The sequence below is a fragment of the Schistocerca piceifrons genome, chromosome 1 (genome assembly GCF_021461385.2).
Source record: "Schistocerca piceifrons isolate TAMUIC-IGC-003096 chromosome 1, iqSchPice1.1, whole genome shotgun sequence".
Lineage (NCBI taxonomy): Eukaryota > Metazoa > Arthropoda > Insecta > Orthoptera > Acrididae > Schistocerca > Schistocerca piceifrons.
The window spans coordinates 154,469,959-154,487,994 of NC_060138.1; the positions used below are offsets into that span (position 1 = coordinate 154,469,959).

The 18,036-nt window shown below is 43.9% G+C and overlaps 1 protein-coding gene across 1 annotated transcript in view; it reads right to left on the reverse strand.

The window, feature by feature from the left end:
- The window catches only part of LOC124792512 (protein singed wings 2), a 129,018-nt gene that overhangs the window by 96,609 nt on the left and 14,373 nt on the right, over positions 1-18,036 (reverse strand). Inside the window, exon 3 of the mRNA XM_047257950.1 lies at positions 13,463-13,619. Coding sequence (XP_047113906.1) covers positions 13,463-13,619 — 157 coding nt within the window. The remainder of the gene's footprint in view (positions 1-13,462; positions 13,620-18,036) is intronic.

Genomic DNA, 18,036 nt, shown 5'->3' on the forward strand with positions numbered 1-18,036 from the left:
TGAGTCTGCGCGTTAGGCCGCCAGTCTGCCCGAGTTTTCTCAGGCAATGGTCATTGGCGGTTGGATCGATCGGTTGGTCGGTCGCACACTGAGACACGAGATGACCTGTCTGTCTTGAGCATCGGCGCATGTGAGGTCGCCACGTGAGTCCAGTGGGCCGCGCCGTATAGCGAGGGGTAGTGGCTTCGCGGTCGGTACGAGAGCAACAGGAGTCAACTCACGACATCAGTCTGGCCGGTGCGAGCTGCGACGCCGTGAGACGAGAGATCGGCACGCCTTCCTGTGTCCGCTGAAGCGGATGGCAGCGGACGGTTCGGGAGAGCGATTTGGGGGTGCTGCGCCAGGTCTCGAGAATTCGCAGTTTATTAGAAGTGAGTGGTGATATGTTGTTTGATTTACTCTTGTTAAATTCCACTTGTTTTCTTGGTGAAGTAACCAGCCGTTTTGCTTTGGGGTCGTCCCACCATTCTTCTCCGTTTGCCCACCCGCGGGAAGGTGGTTGTTTATAAATTGGATGGTCCGTTTTTCGGTTGTGGAGCAGGGGCGGGGTAGAGCAACCTGCGGTTCGGGTTGTTCGGTAATCTCCCTATCAATCTAGTGCAAGTTAGTAGCTACCTCTGTCATGTTTGTCGGATTTGGTGTGTTAATGAATTTATTGGTTGGAGTGTAACGGCCTAGTACCTGAAATATGTTTTGATCTTTGGAAACTTTGATATTGTTGACTATGACCTTGAGAAGCGGTATCTGTGTACTGTAGAGCATCTTAACTATTGTTTGGCCAACCTTGTAGAATTTTATATGAGATTGCATTTCATGGGCTTTTATTTAAATGATCATTTTAGTATATGAAGTTGCCACCTTTTCAACGTAAGACTTTTCTTAGAAGTTAAAATTAAGTTACACCTTCGGTGGCAAGGTTAATATTTTAATTGTTAGTGTTTTGTATCATTTACATCCCTCCTACGGGGGGTGCATAGTTTGTGTGCTTGTGTAAATTGTCAAAAACTTAGTTTAAAGTTATCTGGTGTGTTGCAGATTTGCACCAGCGCAGTCTTCCAGAGGCTGTTGTGAGCGGTCATAACTACGGCCGTGTCAAAAGGGAGTGGCAAGGTTCTCTGCCCGAAAGCTCATACAGTCAAAACTTGTTTCTTTCTGCCTCTCAATAAATTGTAACTTTGATATTTAGAGGGTGCTTTCTGATTATAATTTTAAATCGGTTTCTTTTTTTTTTTTTTTAAAAAAAAAGCTTTCAGGCACCATTAAAGTGAATAAAATTCCCATTTGTTATAAGGAATTTGGTTATGATTTCATCAGTTACTTCCTGGCAACTACTTCCATGCTTACATACTGTGATTAAATGTGTCAATGTTCTTGATGAATCACTAGTAAATAAAATAAATTCTTAAGAATATTCTTTGAAAATAAATCACAGTTCAATATTGAGGCTTTTTGACTTGTTATCATTAGTACCAATGTCATGTAATATAATGCATCGTGTTAAGTAAAGTAACATGATACACGGTTTCATGTCATATAACATGACACATACCATCATGTCATCCAACATGGCATTTGTCATCTCGTGCAATTCGACACAGCGCGTCATTAAAGTTTAGGATGCATGCATCCCCACTGTGGGATACTTCCCATTATAAATGGATCCTCACTCTAAAATACTTCCTATTCTAGATGCAGCCCACTCTCTAGAAGCAGACCATTAGCTGTTTACACCCGTTGATAAATATCAACAGGGACAGCTGAAAATGTGGGCCCAGACCGGGACTCGAACCCGGAATCTTCTGATGGCAGACGTTTTATCCGACTGAGCCATCGAGGACACAGACGATAGTGTGACTGCATGGACTATCTATGGCACACTCCCCGTGAGATCCGCATTTCCAACTACCTGTCCACACACTACATTTGTTGTACCCCTGCCCACTACACCCATTACTCACAGCACTCAATACAGCGATTCCCGTAAGAGTCTAAGCGATGTGAGTGCATCCGCACTGAAGATCATTGGCCGGTAAGCCCAATCTATATGAAGATCGTATCTATTCTTTCGGACATGTCCGGAAGAACAGATACCATCTTCATATTCATAATCCTATAAGATGCCTTGATCTTTCTTAAACCGTAATTTCGATTATTAATCGCAACCTAGGAACTGCCTCTCCGGTCCCATTACCTTTCCGAAAGCCAAACTGCTCGTCACAGAGAAGATTCTCAGTACCTTCTTCAGCAAATTATTTTTTCCAACAACTTGTGTGCATTATGCGTGGTTTACGTATTTTTTACCACACAGTAATTAGCAACTGTGTCAGGAACACCAATGCACAACTCGCGAGATGAGAGCATCTTAGTCATTCTCGGAGAGCTATTAAAACGTAATTACGTGGATGACACACTTTCCCTGCCAGTGACTGAGTAAGCACACACACGCAGGTGTTCAGAGGAGGAGATTTTTTTCCTGGAGGTTACGACCAGCATTACTATTGTCTGTGAAATACGGTAATAAATTGTAACGAAATTTGCGTGACTAAGTGTTTTTGTGGATAGAGATTGTAATACATATTCTACATACCAGATAGACAGTCGTTAGGAAGAGTATGGAGGATCGTCTGCTACACTCTTAAATGAAGTAGGAATGGCACAGAATTTACTTTAAGTAGAAGATTAGACAAATTAACGAAGTATGGGGAAGGTGGATCAAAGTAGGAAAGAGAAACGTCGCAAACAGTGATATACAACTGTCATGAATTGGGTCAACAAAGATTAACCTTACTAAAGGAGTTGTCTGGTATCTATACGGTTTAGATCTTCATGTATCAGGGAGCTCTCGTTTTCAACCAGGGAATGTGGTGGGTGGTTATCGGATAGTAACTGTTAAGTGTTCAGACGCCAACTGCGAAGTGTGAAACATTGTGATGCATGATCCTACAATGATTGAATAATTGTAATGAACATAAAACTTAGGTTAGTCAATGCAGTGGTATTTCTGATTGCGACGTACATGCTAGAATATAGACTATAAAGAAACCTGAGAGCGAAATAAATAAATAAACAGATGGCATGTACCTGAGGATACGCCCTATCGACGGAGAACTTCACTAAAGCTTCTTTTCTTCAACAGTTGCGAGTGAACTACAGACTTTCGGAGCATTTCACATTCATCTCTTTAACGACGGTGATAGTGGGTACCATTGTGACATAAAAAATGGAACAAAAAGTTCGCAAGGACTGGTAATAATAAGGATCGACGGGAAAACTATTTTATATCGCACATTACGCAAGAACTGAAAGCATGAGGGGAATCGTTCTGTTGCAAGTGACTGCGCAACAATGTGAAAAAGATTTAAGTGAATATGATGTGAACAAGTTGAAAGAGGTCTTACACTGTACACAAATTCTTTAGAAATGCTAGGTTATATCAGAATGAGAGGGGTTTGTAAAAGTCCATATCTCACACTCTGGACTGAAAAATTAGGATTTAAAGTATAAGTGGAACCACTGTAAAGCACTAAAAGAAAAATTTTGACTTATCTCCTTGATCAATCGAAAAATGAGTCAGTGCCTCGTGATATCATTATGGTAGTCATTCTACTCCAGCCTACGACTATAATCCTGAACATCTGCGTAAAATCTGACAGCTTTTCTTCTCCTTGGAGGTGAAATACATAGAATAAACGTGGTCTTTCTGTTGGAGTCGGTGTGGCCGAGCGGTTCTAGGTGCTTCAGTCTGGAACCGCGCGACTGCTACGGTCGCAGGTTCGAATCCTGCCTCGGGCATGGATGTATTTGGTGTCCTTAGGTTAGTTATGTTTAAGTAGTTCTAAGTTCTAGGGGACTGGTGACCTCAGATGTTAAGTCCCATAGTGCTCAGACCCATTTGAACCATTTTTGATTCTGTTGGAGTAGTCAGCGCTATGACCTTGAAGTGAACACCACAGTACGAATATTGATTATTGGGAACAGACATCTTACACAGAGGATGCGTTTATTCGCGCTTGTCAAATCACGTATGTCAGGGACATACGAGAGATTAGGATTGAAAGTCACGTCGATGAAGCAGTTATTACAGCAGAAGTTGAAACTCGGAATGGTCGAGAACGAGTGGGAACTTCAGCCACATTCTTTCTTTTCAAAGGAACCATCCTGTGATTTGCAATAATAAATTTACGAAAATCACAAACAAACGTAAATGCGAATAGCCGGGCTGGGATATGAGTTCCTTTCTTCCAGACTACGAGTAGTGTTGGACGTTTTCGGAGGGATAAGACGACCGCTGGGATTCCAACACAAAGCAAAGGTACATCAATTTGCTGCAGTGCGCCTAAGCCCTTAAAGCGATACCAAACTGTATCTTTAGAACGTTCCAAGAACAATTGATGTGGAAATAGTATTATCTTTTTTTGTCGACGCTCTCTCTCTCTCTCTCTTTCTCACACACACACACACACACACACACACACACACACACACAGGTACATACACACGTACTATTTTTAAATAATTAATTATTAAAAGCTGCTGATAAATTTACTGTTCCATTCACATTTTGGCCGTAACAGTGTTAACTTCGTAGTGATGTATTGTTGTTTAGTTTAGCCACACGTCACACTCCTTCAGTATATAGTGTAGACGTTTTTTCAGCTTAGTGAAGAATTTTTGTGACACTGCAGCTGCTTTGCAACTGTCTAGAGTACATGATGAAATGAAAAACGACAGAGCATCTAATATGATTTGAGGAGAACTGACAAACTGATAAGGAACGAACTTCGTGTACGTTAGAAGGGAGTCAGAGTGGTCTGACAGAACGCAAACGACGGTAATGAGTGCGTACTACGTAAACCTGTATCTCTGATACGCCTCGCTGGTTCATTGGCCTGTGATTCAGTACCACTTTGTCTTTTGCTGTTCTCAGTATGGACCACGTAAAGAAGGTACGTAGTTGATAGGGCATTGTATGTTAATGAGCGAATATTGTTCCGCTTAACTCGATGAATAGTATACCTGCTGTTGCAGAGCGCTAAATAACCATGAAAATATGGCGTGCGAGTTCTAAAGCATAGAAACAAGTCTCCTGGAAAATACAATGCGTGCAGGTGTTCGTGAGATTTAATGTGTCGCATCATGGCGTTGGAAACCGAAGACGAAAGAGAAAATGGAGCAATAACTTTTTCGCACGTCTGAAAGAAAACTGCAAATAATCTTGAACGAAGGAAAATGGCACAAAATGATAAATAATTCTGCTCTTGCGAATGCGAGACACGTTATTCATCGTTCACCTAACACTGTAGTTCTCTCATTTAATCACAAACATTGAATGAATAAGGCTAATATCAAAAGTGTATCAGTTCTTCTGAAAATACATTGCTGCTGTTGACAAAATCCTAGGCAATAGTACAAAAAGAAAGTAATGGTGCTCTTAAAATATCGTACTTAGGTTAAGAAGTGTTGAACAAAAACACCTCGACGGGGATAAAGTTTATTACAAGGGAAATTACATTCAATTAATTTGACTGTAGGTTCGTAGTATAACATTATAAACAATACATAGAAAAGACATATTTCTACCCGTCTGATTTTAAGTCAGTTTTATACTGATAGACTGTTACAAAAACATCATTAAAAATTCTGAAGCACGATCAAACAATGCGACAACAAACACCCAAGGAATTAAGAGCTAATTCTAAATGTGATGTGATCTACGCCATACGAAGTATTTGAAGTATGAAGTACTGAGTAAACAAATAGATTGTCAGTGATCTGTATTGTCGTTATATTTCTGTTAACTACAGCACACACTGTATCGCTAGTCCCCTGGTCTTGTTTTGTAGTGTTTAACTTGAGTCACATTCACATTAAAGTACTTCATAGCACCGAATCGTTATTATTAACTAAAGAAATATAAAAGTGAGAAACCGGCTAAGTATTACTTAAAATGTTTTGGCAGTATTTAGAAGTGGCGAGGTAGAAAACTTCGTCTGTCGGTTCAGTAGCCACATGTAGGACACTTCCGGTGTTTTTTTTATTCCTAATGTTAAGGTGCTTGAAATACTTTAAATCATAACACCCCCACCCCCTCCCCCAAGCCGGCCGCGGTGGCCGAGCGGTTCTAGGCGCTTCAGTCCGGAACCGCACCACTGCTACGGTCGTAGGTTCGAATCCTGCTTTGGCCATGGATGTGTGTGATGTCCTTAGGTTAGTTAGGTTTAAGTAGTTCTAATTTCTAGGGGACTGATGACCTCAGATGTTAAGTCCCATAGTGCTCAGAGCCATTTGAACCATTTTTTGAAACCCCCACGAAGCAGCTAGTTAATATTTTTCGTACTGAAGTTGAGACTGGGAACTTGTCAGTATTTGCCTCGATATATGTTGAAAACCACCCGCGCACTGGCTCATCTGTATCGAAAATCCAATGTCACCTCACACCACTGTTTGGAGACCAGCAGCGCCTGGCTAGGGAACCGCCATCCCATATGCGAGGAACTATTAAAACCACAACACAAGTGGCTGCGCCTGGAGTGGTGCCATGACCGAGAAGCACGGACTAGTGATTGAGTTCCATTATGTTGTGCGGTGAAGCATGGTTCTGCACTGTCCACTATCAGTGGCTATCTAGAAACAAGTCCCATCTGCCTGACGTTTTGGAAAAGCACTTCGGCGTTACTCGTGGATTCACGGTCTGGTGAGCTACTGATTACGACTTCAGCTCATGGGTGATGGTAAGTGAGGACACTATGACGCCACAACAGTATGTCACAGGCATCTTGTGTCCTCATCTGTTACGTCACGCAACACTATCGTGGCACCATTTTTCAACATGACAATGATCGTCCACATATGGCATGGGTATCTATGAATTATCTGTGTGTTATTTGTTTTGTAAATGAAAACCTGCTTTCCTTGCTGAATCGTATTTTGTTGCTCCCAGATGTGTTTCGCCTTTTACTTTAAGGCACCCACCCACCCAGACACGCACGGGAGCTCGTACACACACACACACACACACACACACACACACACACACACACACAGATATAAACATAACATAAATGAATGGACATCAGTTTTCATCAAATACTTCGTTATACTGGCAACATGTGCGTAAACAAACCAAGCAGGGGGAGACAAAGTGTACTCACAGCAGTTACGACGTTAAGTTTTCGATCAAATATCTTACACTCGTAACAAAACACTAATAGTGATCCACAGCAGTCAGGGCAAACAATATGAAAAAGTGTCAAGAAAAAAGTTCGGAACATGAAATCGTGCATTTTTTTCGTAAGCGAAGTTATAGTGCGACCACCAGCGTGTGAAGAGATGACAGGAAACGCAGATGCCAAGCAAAAACTCTAAGAGTAATCACTTACTTACGCAAAAAAAAACGGGAGGTGAAATGTTTTATAATCTACAAATATCATATATCGCCGGCCGGTGTGACCTAGCGGTTCTAGGCGCTTCAGTCTGCAACCGCGCGACCACTACGGTCGCAGGTTCGAATCCTGCCTCGGGCTTGGATGTGTGTGGTGTCCTTAGGTTAGTTAGGTTTAAGTAGTTCTAAGTTCTACGGGACTGATGACCTCTGTTGAGTCCCATAGTGCTCAGAGCCATTCAATATCATATATGAAAACAAAAATGTATCATTCTAGGTCCCACTGAAGATGCCTAAAGAAAAAAGCGAAACGAGTCTGGGAGAAACAAAATACATTGCAGCAGGATAAGGTGGCTTTTATTTACAAATCATGTATTTCTGCGCTTGCTGCGGATGATAGCCAACCAACAATTTGTCTGCGTGATGTTGGTGTACTTCTGTGGGAAGACAGATAATCAGATCTGTCCCCAACGCAATTTGTGTGGGATCAGGTAAGATCTCAACTCTGTCGCAGTGCTAGTACTCAAGATGGCGAGGATCAGTTACAACAGTTGTTGGACAACTAGTAGTCGCAGGTTCGAATCCTGCCTCGGGCATGGATGTGTGTGATGTCCTTAGGTTAGTTAGGTTTAAGTAGTTATAAGTTCTAGGGCAGTGATGACCTCAGAAGTTAAGTCCCTTAGTGCTCAGAGCCATTTGAACCATTTGAACAACTAGTACCAATAGAGGATACAAAGGCACTACGACACCCATCCCAAACGAATCAGTGCACCCATCTAAATCAGGGCGTGTGCAACGTTTGACTCATAAGGGAGCTCGTACTGCCAAGTTGTTTGCAAATACGACTCGAGTTTTTAATCAATCAAATAATATCACATACCCTCTCAACCTGTGAAATTTTATTTCGCTTACTACTGCTTTTCTGGGCGCTTCACCTTTTTTGTCAAGCAGTCTATATTCTGCAGCAAAAGCCTGTCATGTTTTGAAATGTTTGGGCGACATTTTTTCCGTTGTATCACTTCTCAGCAGTTTGCCACCAATCTTTGCAAGAACATGAGCTGTTAATTCTGATTTGGACGTTAATGCAATTTATCATAGCTATTTACTTAATTCTGATACTATATTCTGACTTTTTGTATCAGAGATGGTATGTCATAACCTCACTATCATCATTCGCTACTAGCCTAAGCCAAATGATGTCGTGGTGACGTTTCGTCTCGTGTGGACCCACCACCATTTGAAGGCGACTTCGGCTTCCGTTCTGTTCCGTTCCATTGTGTTCCGCTCGCTCCAGCGTGTATTGACCTTATACTAGCGGCATACATTACCTAAATTGCTAGTAATGCTTCTATGGGGCTGTAAAAAATTGTAGTTGATAAGGTCTCCAAGTGAATAGGAACTGACGATGATGTACTATATACTGGTGCAGTCATACAGCCGGTGATACGTGAGAGCGTGAGTAGAGTTGCGCACAACCAAGACTAAATTTTGGTAGTCTCTTACGGTACATAAATGACGTAGAAAATGGTAGGATTAACGGTAGTATTGTCGCAGTGGATACACCGGCTCCCGTGAGGTCACCGAAGTTAAGCGCTGTCGGGCGTGGTCGGCACTTGGATGGGTGACCATCCAGTCCGCCATGCGCTGTTGCCATTTTTCGGGGAGCACTCAGCGTCGTGATGCCAATTGAGGAGCTACTCGACCGAATAGTAGCGGCTTCGGTCAAGAATACCATCATAACGAGCAGGTGAGCCATGTGCTGACTCCACGCCCCTCCTATCCGCATCCTCTACTGAGGATGACACGGTGGTCGGATGGTCCCGGTAGGCTACTCGTGGCCTGACGACGGAGTGCTTTTTTTTATTGGTAGGTGAAGAAACATAAATGAATGTGTAAGAAAGAAGCTGGGAACCAACGATTTCTCTTTGTTTGTTCATGTATTTGTTTTGCACATAATTAGATCCAGACATCAGTCAGTATTAGTCCATTGTGTATTTTACACCCTTACAGAATACTAATTGTATTTTGTAAGTAATAAAAATTGCCTGATCATGTAACTTCTTTTATATGGCAAAAGCAACTACTTTTGATTCAAGTACTGTTTATGTATAAGCACATAAATATATACAAATAATAACGTTATCTTTTACTCTATAGAACGTTGTTCATCATGGTCGATGACAAGGGATTTCTGTTATTATTGTTAAATGCAAAAGTTGTTTATGAATAACAGAGATAATTTTATTTAAGTTCGACGAAGTATTGAAGGGACATTTGATACATTGCCATATTGCGATTTCTCTTTATTTTACCTTTTTGTTGAGTAAATTGAGTTTTCTAACGCTACATGTTAAACCCTTATGGTTTTCTTTACTTTTACTGCGATCTCCCTCTGTTTCACATTACAGGTCAGCAATTTTCGAATTAAACCTGAATTAAAGATTCAAAATTTCAATTCTGTTGCATGGACTGTTTATTTTTAAGTAACAGAGAGGAACCTATGTAGAAGTAAGGTGTTCTACAGTTTATCCGACCCTTTATGTATCCCCATTCATTTTCTAGACAGTTCATCACTTCTGGTTTTTCGAGGAATCTAGTAAGGCCCTGATCATATACGTAAAGAGAGTTCATTATGAGGTAACGCCTAGTAGGTATGCAACACACCCCAATATAAATGTACTACAGGGTACGACTTTAATGACCAAAGTTATTTGAAAACTTACTGTATTCTATTCTTACTTATCATCATCACCATCATCATTTAAGACTGATTATGCCTTTCAGCGTTCAGTCTGGAGCATAGTCCCCCTTATAAAATTCCTTCATGATCCCCTATTCAGTGCTAACATTGGTGCCTCTTCTGATGTTAAGCCTATTACTTCAAAATCATTCTTAACCGTATCCAGGTACCTTCTCCTTGGTCTACCCCGACTCCTCCTACCCTCTACTGCTGAACCCATGAGTCACTTGGGTAACCTTGCTTCTCCCATGCGTGGAACATGACCCCACCATCAAAGCCTGTTCGCCCTGACTGCTACATCTATAGAGATCATTCCCAGTTTTTCTTTGATTTCCTCATTGTGGACACCCTCCTGCCAGTGTTCCCATCTACTAGTACCTGCAATCATCCTAGCTACTTTCATATCCGTAACATCAACCTTGTTGATAAGGTAACCTGAATCCACCCAGCTTTCGCTCCCATACAACAAAGTTGGTCGAAAGATTGAACGGTGCACAGATAACTTAGTTTTGGTACTGACTTCCTTCTTGCAGAAGAGAGTAGATCGTAGCTGAGCGCTAACTGCATTAGCTTTGCTACATCTCGCTTCCATTTCTTTCGCTATGTTGCCATCCTGTGAGAATATGCATCCTAAGTACTTGAAACCGTCCACCTGTTCTAACTTTGTTCCTCCTATTTGGCACTCAAACCGTTTATATCTCTTTCCCACTGTCATTACTTTCGTTTTGGAGATGCTAATCTTCATACTATAGTCCTTACATTTCTGATCTAGCCCTGAAATATTACTTTGCAAACTTTCAATCGAATCTGCCATCACAACTAAGTCCTCCGCATACGCGAGACTGCTTATTTTGTGTTCACATATCTTAATTTCACCCAGCCAGTCTACTGTTTTCAACATATGATCCATAAATAATATGAATAACAGTGGAGACATGTTTCAGCCTTGTCTTACCCCTGAAACTACTCTGAACCATGAACTCAATTTACCGTCAACTCTAACTGCTGCCTATCTATGTAAAGACTTTTAATTGCTTGCAAAAGTTTGCCTCCTATTCCATAATCTCGTAGAACAGACAATAACTTCCTCCTAGGAACCTGGTCATATGCCTTTTCTAGATCTGTAAAGCATAGATACAATTCTCTGTTCCACTCTTAACACTTCTCCATTATTTGCCGTAAGCTAAAGATCTGGTCCTGACAACCTCTAAGAGGCTTAAACCCACACTGATTTTCATTCAATTTGTCCTCAACTAATACTCGCACATTCCTTTCAACAATACCTGAGAAGATTTTACCCACAACGCTGATTAAAGAGACACCTCTGTAGTTGTTACAATCTTTTCTGTTTCCATGTTTAAAGATTGGTGTGATTACTGCTTTCGTCCAGTCTGATGGAACCTGTCCCGACTCCCACGCCATTTCAGTTATCCTGTGTAGCCGTTTAAAATCTGATATTCCACTGTATTTGATGAGTTCCGACTTAATTTCATCCACCCCAGCCGCTTTATTGCACTGCAATCTATTGACCATTTTCTCCACTTCCTCAAATGTGATCCTATTTCCATCATCATTCCTATCCCATTGTACATCGAAATCTGAAACATTACTGATCGTATTTTCACCTACATTGAGCAACTCTTCAAAATATTCCCTCCATCTGCCCAAGGCATCAACAGGATTCACCAGCAGTTTTCCTGATCTGTCCAAAATACTTGTGATTTTCTTCTTACCTCCCTTTCGAAGACTCCAGAATGGTTTTCCAGCAGCTTGACCCAAAGTCTCCAACCTGTTTCCAAAGTCTTCCCAAGATTTCTTCTTAGTTGCTGCAATTATCTGTTTGGCTTTGTTTCTTTCTTCAACATAACTTTCTCTACCTGAGTTCTAGTATGTAGCCATTTTTGATAGGCGTTCTTTTTCCTTTTACAGGCTGCCTTGACTGTGTCATTCCACCGGGCTGTTTGCTTCATCCTACCTTTACACACTACTGTTGCAAGACATTCTTTAGCCAGTTCTAGTACTGTGTCCCTGTACCTTGTCCATTCCTTTTCCAATGACTGTAATTGACTAATTCCACTAACTGGTACTTTTGAGATCACTGTTATGTACTTGTGCCTGATTTCCTTATCCTGAAGTTTCTCCACTCTTATCCTCCTACATATGGACCTGACCTCCTGCACTTTCGGCCTCACAATACCAATTTCACTGCAGATTAAATAGTCATCAGCGTCATCAAAGAATCCCCTGAATACACGTGTGCCACTCACAGCGTTCCTGATCCGTTATTATATAGTCAATGACAGATCTGGTTCCCCTGCCTTCCCAAGTATACCCGTGAATGTTCTTATGTTTAAAAAAGGAGATTGTGATTACTAAGCCCATACTGGCCCAGAAATCCAAGAGTTGTTTCCCGTTCCTGTTGGCCTCCATATCCTCCCAAATTTACCCATAACCTTTTCATACCCTTCTGTTCGATTTCCAATCCTGGCATTAAAGTCACCCATGAGTAGAACACTGTCCTTGTCCTTTAACAACTACATCACTGAGTGCGTCATAAATACTATCCATCTTATCTTGGTCTGTCCCTTCACAATGCGAATATACTGACACAGTCCTAATTTTCTTGCTAGACACTGTCAAATCTATCCACATCAGTTGTTCGTTTACATACCTTATTCCAACTATGCTGGGTTCCATTTCTTTCCTGATGTAAAGCCCTACACCCCTTTGTGCTATTTCTGCTTTGACTCCTGACAGATAGACCTTGTACTCTCCCACTTCCTCTTCTTTCTCACCCCTTACCCGAATGCCACTAATAGCTAAAACGTCCAACCCCATCTTACTTACAGCCTCTGCCAGCTCTTCCTTCTTCCCAGGGTAGCCCCCATTGATATTAATAGCTCCACATCTCGTTACCATTCGTTTGCCGAGTCGTAACTTAGGAGTCCCTGTTTTCTCAATTAGAGGTGGGACTCCGTTACCTCCAAAGGTCCGAGGCATTTTGCTCTGATTGTTGCCAGCATCATATTTAAAGTACCAGGGAAGCAGACTGCTAGCCTTACTTGCCCCGGGTCCCAATGAGTTTTACCCCTAACGGTTGAGGGACTAACCGGTGGATTTGGTAGTTTTTGCCGTCTGAGCACAAAGGTGACCACGACTCAGATTATGTCCGAGATGCCCAGCCTTATTCCAAAGTAACTGGTGTCCCGACTGTCAGAACCACTTACTTGTCCACTCATACGTTGCCCGTGGTTCATGAACTAGGACATGACAACAGGAAGACACACCATGAACCACTTATGTTAGTCTACAGTAATTTTACAGCCCTGAATGTCACTCACCTCCAGCTTGGCCATGGGCGGGAACGGCGCGGAGAGGCGGGAGACGTTGGCGTTGAGCAGCGCCACCTGCTGGGCGCCCGGGAAGGCTCGGGCCAGCGCCGCGGGGTCGAGCGTCGCCTCCGGCCAGTCGCACAGCCGCACCGAGCGCACGCGAGGCCTGCGGCAGGGGCAGACTCAAGCACTGGTCCCCATATTGACAGTCTACTGTTACAGTTCCATCTCCTCACTCGTTGGCAGACTCATTATAGGTCGCAACTTGAAGGTAATTACACTACTGGCCATTAAAATTGCTACACCAACAAGAAATGCAGATGATAAACGGGTATTCATTGGACAAATATATTATGCTAGAACTGACATGTGATTACTTTCTCATGAAATTTGGGTGCATCCTGAGAAATCAGTACCCTGAACAACCACCTCTGGCCGTAATAACGGCCTTGATACGCCTGGGCATTGAGTAAGAGCTTGGATGGCGTGTACAGGTACAGCTAGCTGCCCATGCAGCTTCAACACGACACCACAGTTCATCAAGAGGTGACTGGCGTATTGTAACGAGCCAGTTGCTCGGCCACCATTGACCAGACGTTTTCAGTTGGTGATAGATCTGGAGAATGTGCTGGCTGGGGCAGCAGTCGAACATTTTCTGTATCCAGAAAGGCCCGTACAGGACCTGCAACATGCGGTCGTGCATTATCCTGCTGAAATGTAGGGTTTCGCAGGGATCGAATGAAGGGTAGAGCCACGGGTCGTAACACATCTGAAATGTAACGTCCACTGTTCAAAGTGCCGTCAATGCGAACAAGAGGTGACCGAGACGTGTAGCCAATGGCACCCCATACCATCACGCCGGGTGATACGCCACAATGGCGATGACGAATACACGCTTCCAATGTGCGTTCACCGCGATGTCGCCAAATACGAATGCGACCATCATGATGCCGTAAACATTCGTGCACGCAGGTTTGTCGTTGAGTACACCATCGCAGGCGCTCCTGTCTGTGATGTAGCGTCACGGGTAACCGCAGCCATGGTCTCCGAGCTGATAGTCCATGCTGCTGCAAACGTCGTCGAACTGTTCGTGTAGATGGTTGTTGTCTTGCAAACGTCCCCATCTGTTGACTCAGGGATCGAGACGTGGCTGCACGTCCGTTACAGCCATGCGAATAAGATTTCTGTCATCTCGACTGCTAGTGATACGAGACCGTTGGGATCCAGCACGGCGTTCCGTATTACACTCCTGAACCCACCGATTCCATATTCTGCTAACAGTCATTGGATCTCGACCAATGCGAGCAGCAATGTCGCGATACGATGAACCGCAATCGCGATAGGCGATACGCATTTCTCCTTCTTACATGAGGCATCACAACAACGTTTCACCAGGCAACGCCGGTCAACTGCTGTTTCTGTATGAGAAATCGGTTGGAACCTTTCCTCATGTCAGCACGTTGTAGGTGTCGCCACCGGCGCCAACCTTGTGTGAATGCTCTGAAAAGCTAATCATTTGCATATCACAGCACCTTCTTCCTGTCGGTTAAATTTCGCGTATGTAGCACGTTATCTTCGTGGTGTAGCAATTTTAATGACCAGTAGTGTAATAGCAATAATAATAGAAATTAGAAATGGAAATGCAGTGTGGCTAGGGCCTCCCAGTGGGAAGACCGGTCGCCTTGTGCAAGTCTTTCGAATTGACGCTACTTTGGCGACTTGCGTGGCGATGGGGATGAAATGATGATGGTAACGACAACACAACACGCAGTCCCTGAGTGAAGAAAATCTCTGACCCAACTGGGAATTTAACCCGGCCGTTAGGTATGACATTATCGCGCTGACCACTCAGCTACCAGGGGCGGACATAATAATAATAATAATAATAATAAACCACGTAACTCTTAAGCGCTGTGGATTTGCTGATACGGCGCTTGCTGTGTTTCACTCGTAGACGCGTAAAGTTTTATGTGTGATTGACGGTCTTGTTGCCAACAGATTTATGTCTGACGAACATGCATCTACTCCACGGCATAGCATTAAGTGCTTGCAATTCTGTCTCCAGCACACACTGAAGATGACTGTACGATTATCGGCCGAAATGTCGAAAGGACCAACAATGATGTGGTTGCACGCCACGACATATGATGCAATATTAATCGAAACTGTCTGCGAGAAAGGCAGAAGAAATGTTGCACAAAATTGCTGTGCTATATCTTTGACAGGCATTCGGGGATAGTAGAACATATTTTGAACTTAAATGTAGTGTATCTAGAAAAGAATGACTAACTCCATGCCAGTCAACAAGGCTCCCCACGTCACCATCATGCGAAACCCACATTGTAGTTTTCTCACATGGTATCCGCAAAGCCATAGTTCGAGACAGCCACATCGATACATTATTTCGGGCCATCCGGAACATATATGTCGCAGAATCACAACACCGCTTGCTAAATAAGTTTGATAATAGAGGATCAAAAGAAAATATGTGACTAGACAGGATTTCTTGGTAGGGAGGATCCAGCACGTAATCTCAGATGGAGACACACTGACAGATGCAGAAGTAACTTCAGGCGTGTCCCAGCAAAGTATGTTGGGATTCTTGTTGTTTGTTTCTACACTCCAGGAAATGGAAAAAAGAACACATTGACACCGGTGTGTCAGACCCACCATACTTGCTCCGGACACTGCGAGAGGGCTGTACAAGCAATGATCACACGCACGGCACAGCGGACACACCAGGAACCGCGGTGTTGGCCGTCCATGGCGCTAGCTGCGCAGCATTTGTGTACCGCCGCCGTCAGTGTCAGCCAGTTTGCCGTGGCATACGGAGCTCCATCGCAGTCTTTAACACTGGTAGCATGCCGCGACAGCGTGGACGTGAACCGTATGTGCAGTTGACGGACTTTGAGTGAGGGCGTATAGTGGGCATGCGGGAGGCCGGGTGGACGTACCGCCGAATTGCTCAACACGTGGGGCGTGAGGTCTCCACAGTACATCGATGTTGTCGCCAGTGGTCGGCGGAAGGTGCACGTGCCCGTCGACCTGGGACCGGACCGCAGCGACGCACGGATGCACGCCAAGACCGTAGGATCCTACGCAGTGCCGTAGGGGACCGCACCGCCACTTCCCAGCAAATTAGGGACACTGTTGCTCCTGGGGTATCGGCGAGGACCATTCGCAACCGTCTCCATGAAGCTGGGCTACGGTCCCGCACACCGTTAGGCCGTCTTCCGCTCACGCCCCAACATCGTGCAGCCCGCCTCCAGTGGTGTCGCGACAGGCGTGAATGGAGGGACGAATGGAGACGTGTCGTCTTCAGCGATGAGAGTCGCTTCTGCCTTGGTGCCAATGATGGTCGTATGCGTGTTTGGCGCCGTGCAGGTGAGCGCCACAATCAGGACTGCATACGACCGAGGCACACAGGTCCAACATCCGGCATCATGGTGTGGGGAGCGATCTCCTACACTGGCCGTACACCACTGGTGATCGTCGAGGGGACACTGAATAGTGCACGGTACAACCAAACCGTCATCGAACCCATCGTTCTACCATTCCTAGACCGGCAAGGGAACTTGCTGTTCCAACAGGACAATACACGTCCGCATGTATCCCGTGCCACCCAACGTGCTCTATAAGGTGTACGTCAACTACCCTGGCCAGCAAGATCTCCGGATCTGTCCCCCATTGAGCATGTTTGGGACTGGATGAAGCGTCGTCTCACGCAGTCTGCACGTCCAGCACGAACGCTGGTCCAACTGAGGTACCAGGTGGAAATGGCATGGCAAGCCGTTCCACAGGACTACATCCAGCATCTCTACGATCGTCTCCATGGGAGACAAGCAGCCTGCATTGCTGCGAAAGGTGGATATACACTGTACTAGTGCCGACATTGTGCATGCTCTGTTGCCTGTATGTATGTGCCTGTGCTTCTGTCGGTGTGATCATGTGATGTATCTGACCCCAGGAATGTGTCAATAAAGTTTCCTCTTCCTGGGACAATGAATTCACGGTGTTCTTATTTCAATTTCCAGGAGTGTATGTTAATGATCTGGCGGGGTATATTAATAAGACCCTCTGAAACGTCCCCTTGGAACAATTTTACACGACTGTCCTTAAACTGGCACACAATATTTTTAGCGCAACGGAATCTGACTTTCAATAATCCATACAAAAGAATGGCCCTGACTAACATTAACCTATACCTTTCACAAATCACTTACCTCACAAAAAACTTCGTTACTCGAACTACTGCAATACAGCGAGCGCCACTACTGCCAGCTAAATAAAAGATTCAAACTACGGAAGGCACTAACTACTGATAGGCATAGTTAGCAAATGAAAGATTTTAATAGAGAACAAACAATGTATTTACCTTAACAGTGTTGAAAAATCATAATATACATAGCAGTTCATGACATCCAGTCTTACAAATTTCAAAACTCCGCCATTTCTCTCTCCACATCCACCACTGCTGGCGGCTCACCTCCAACTGCGCAACGCTACGCGCTGTTCACAGCCAGCTGCCCAACACTACAATGGCAGACAACAATGCAAACTAGCCACAGACTGCACACAGCACA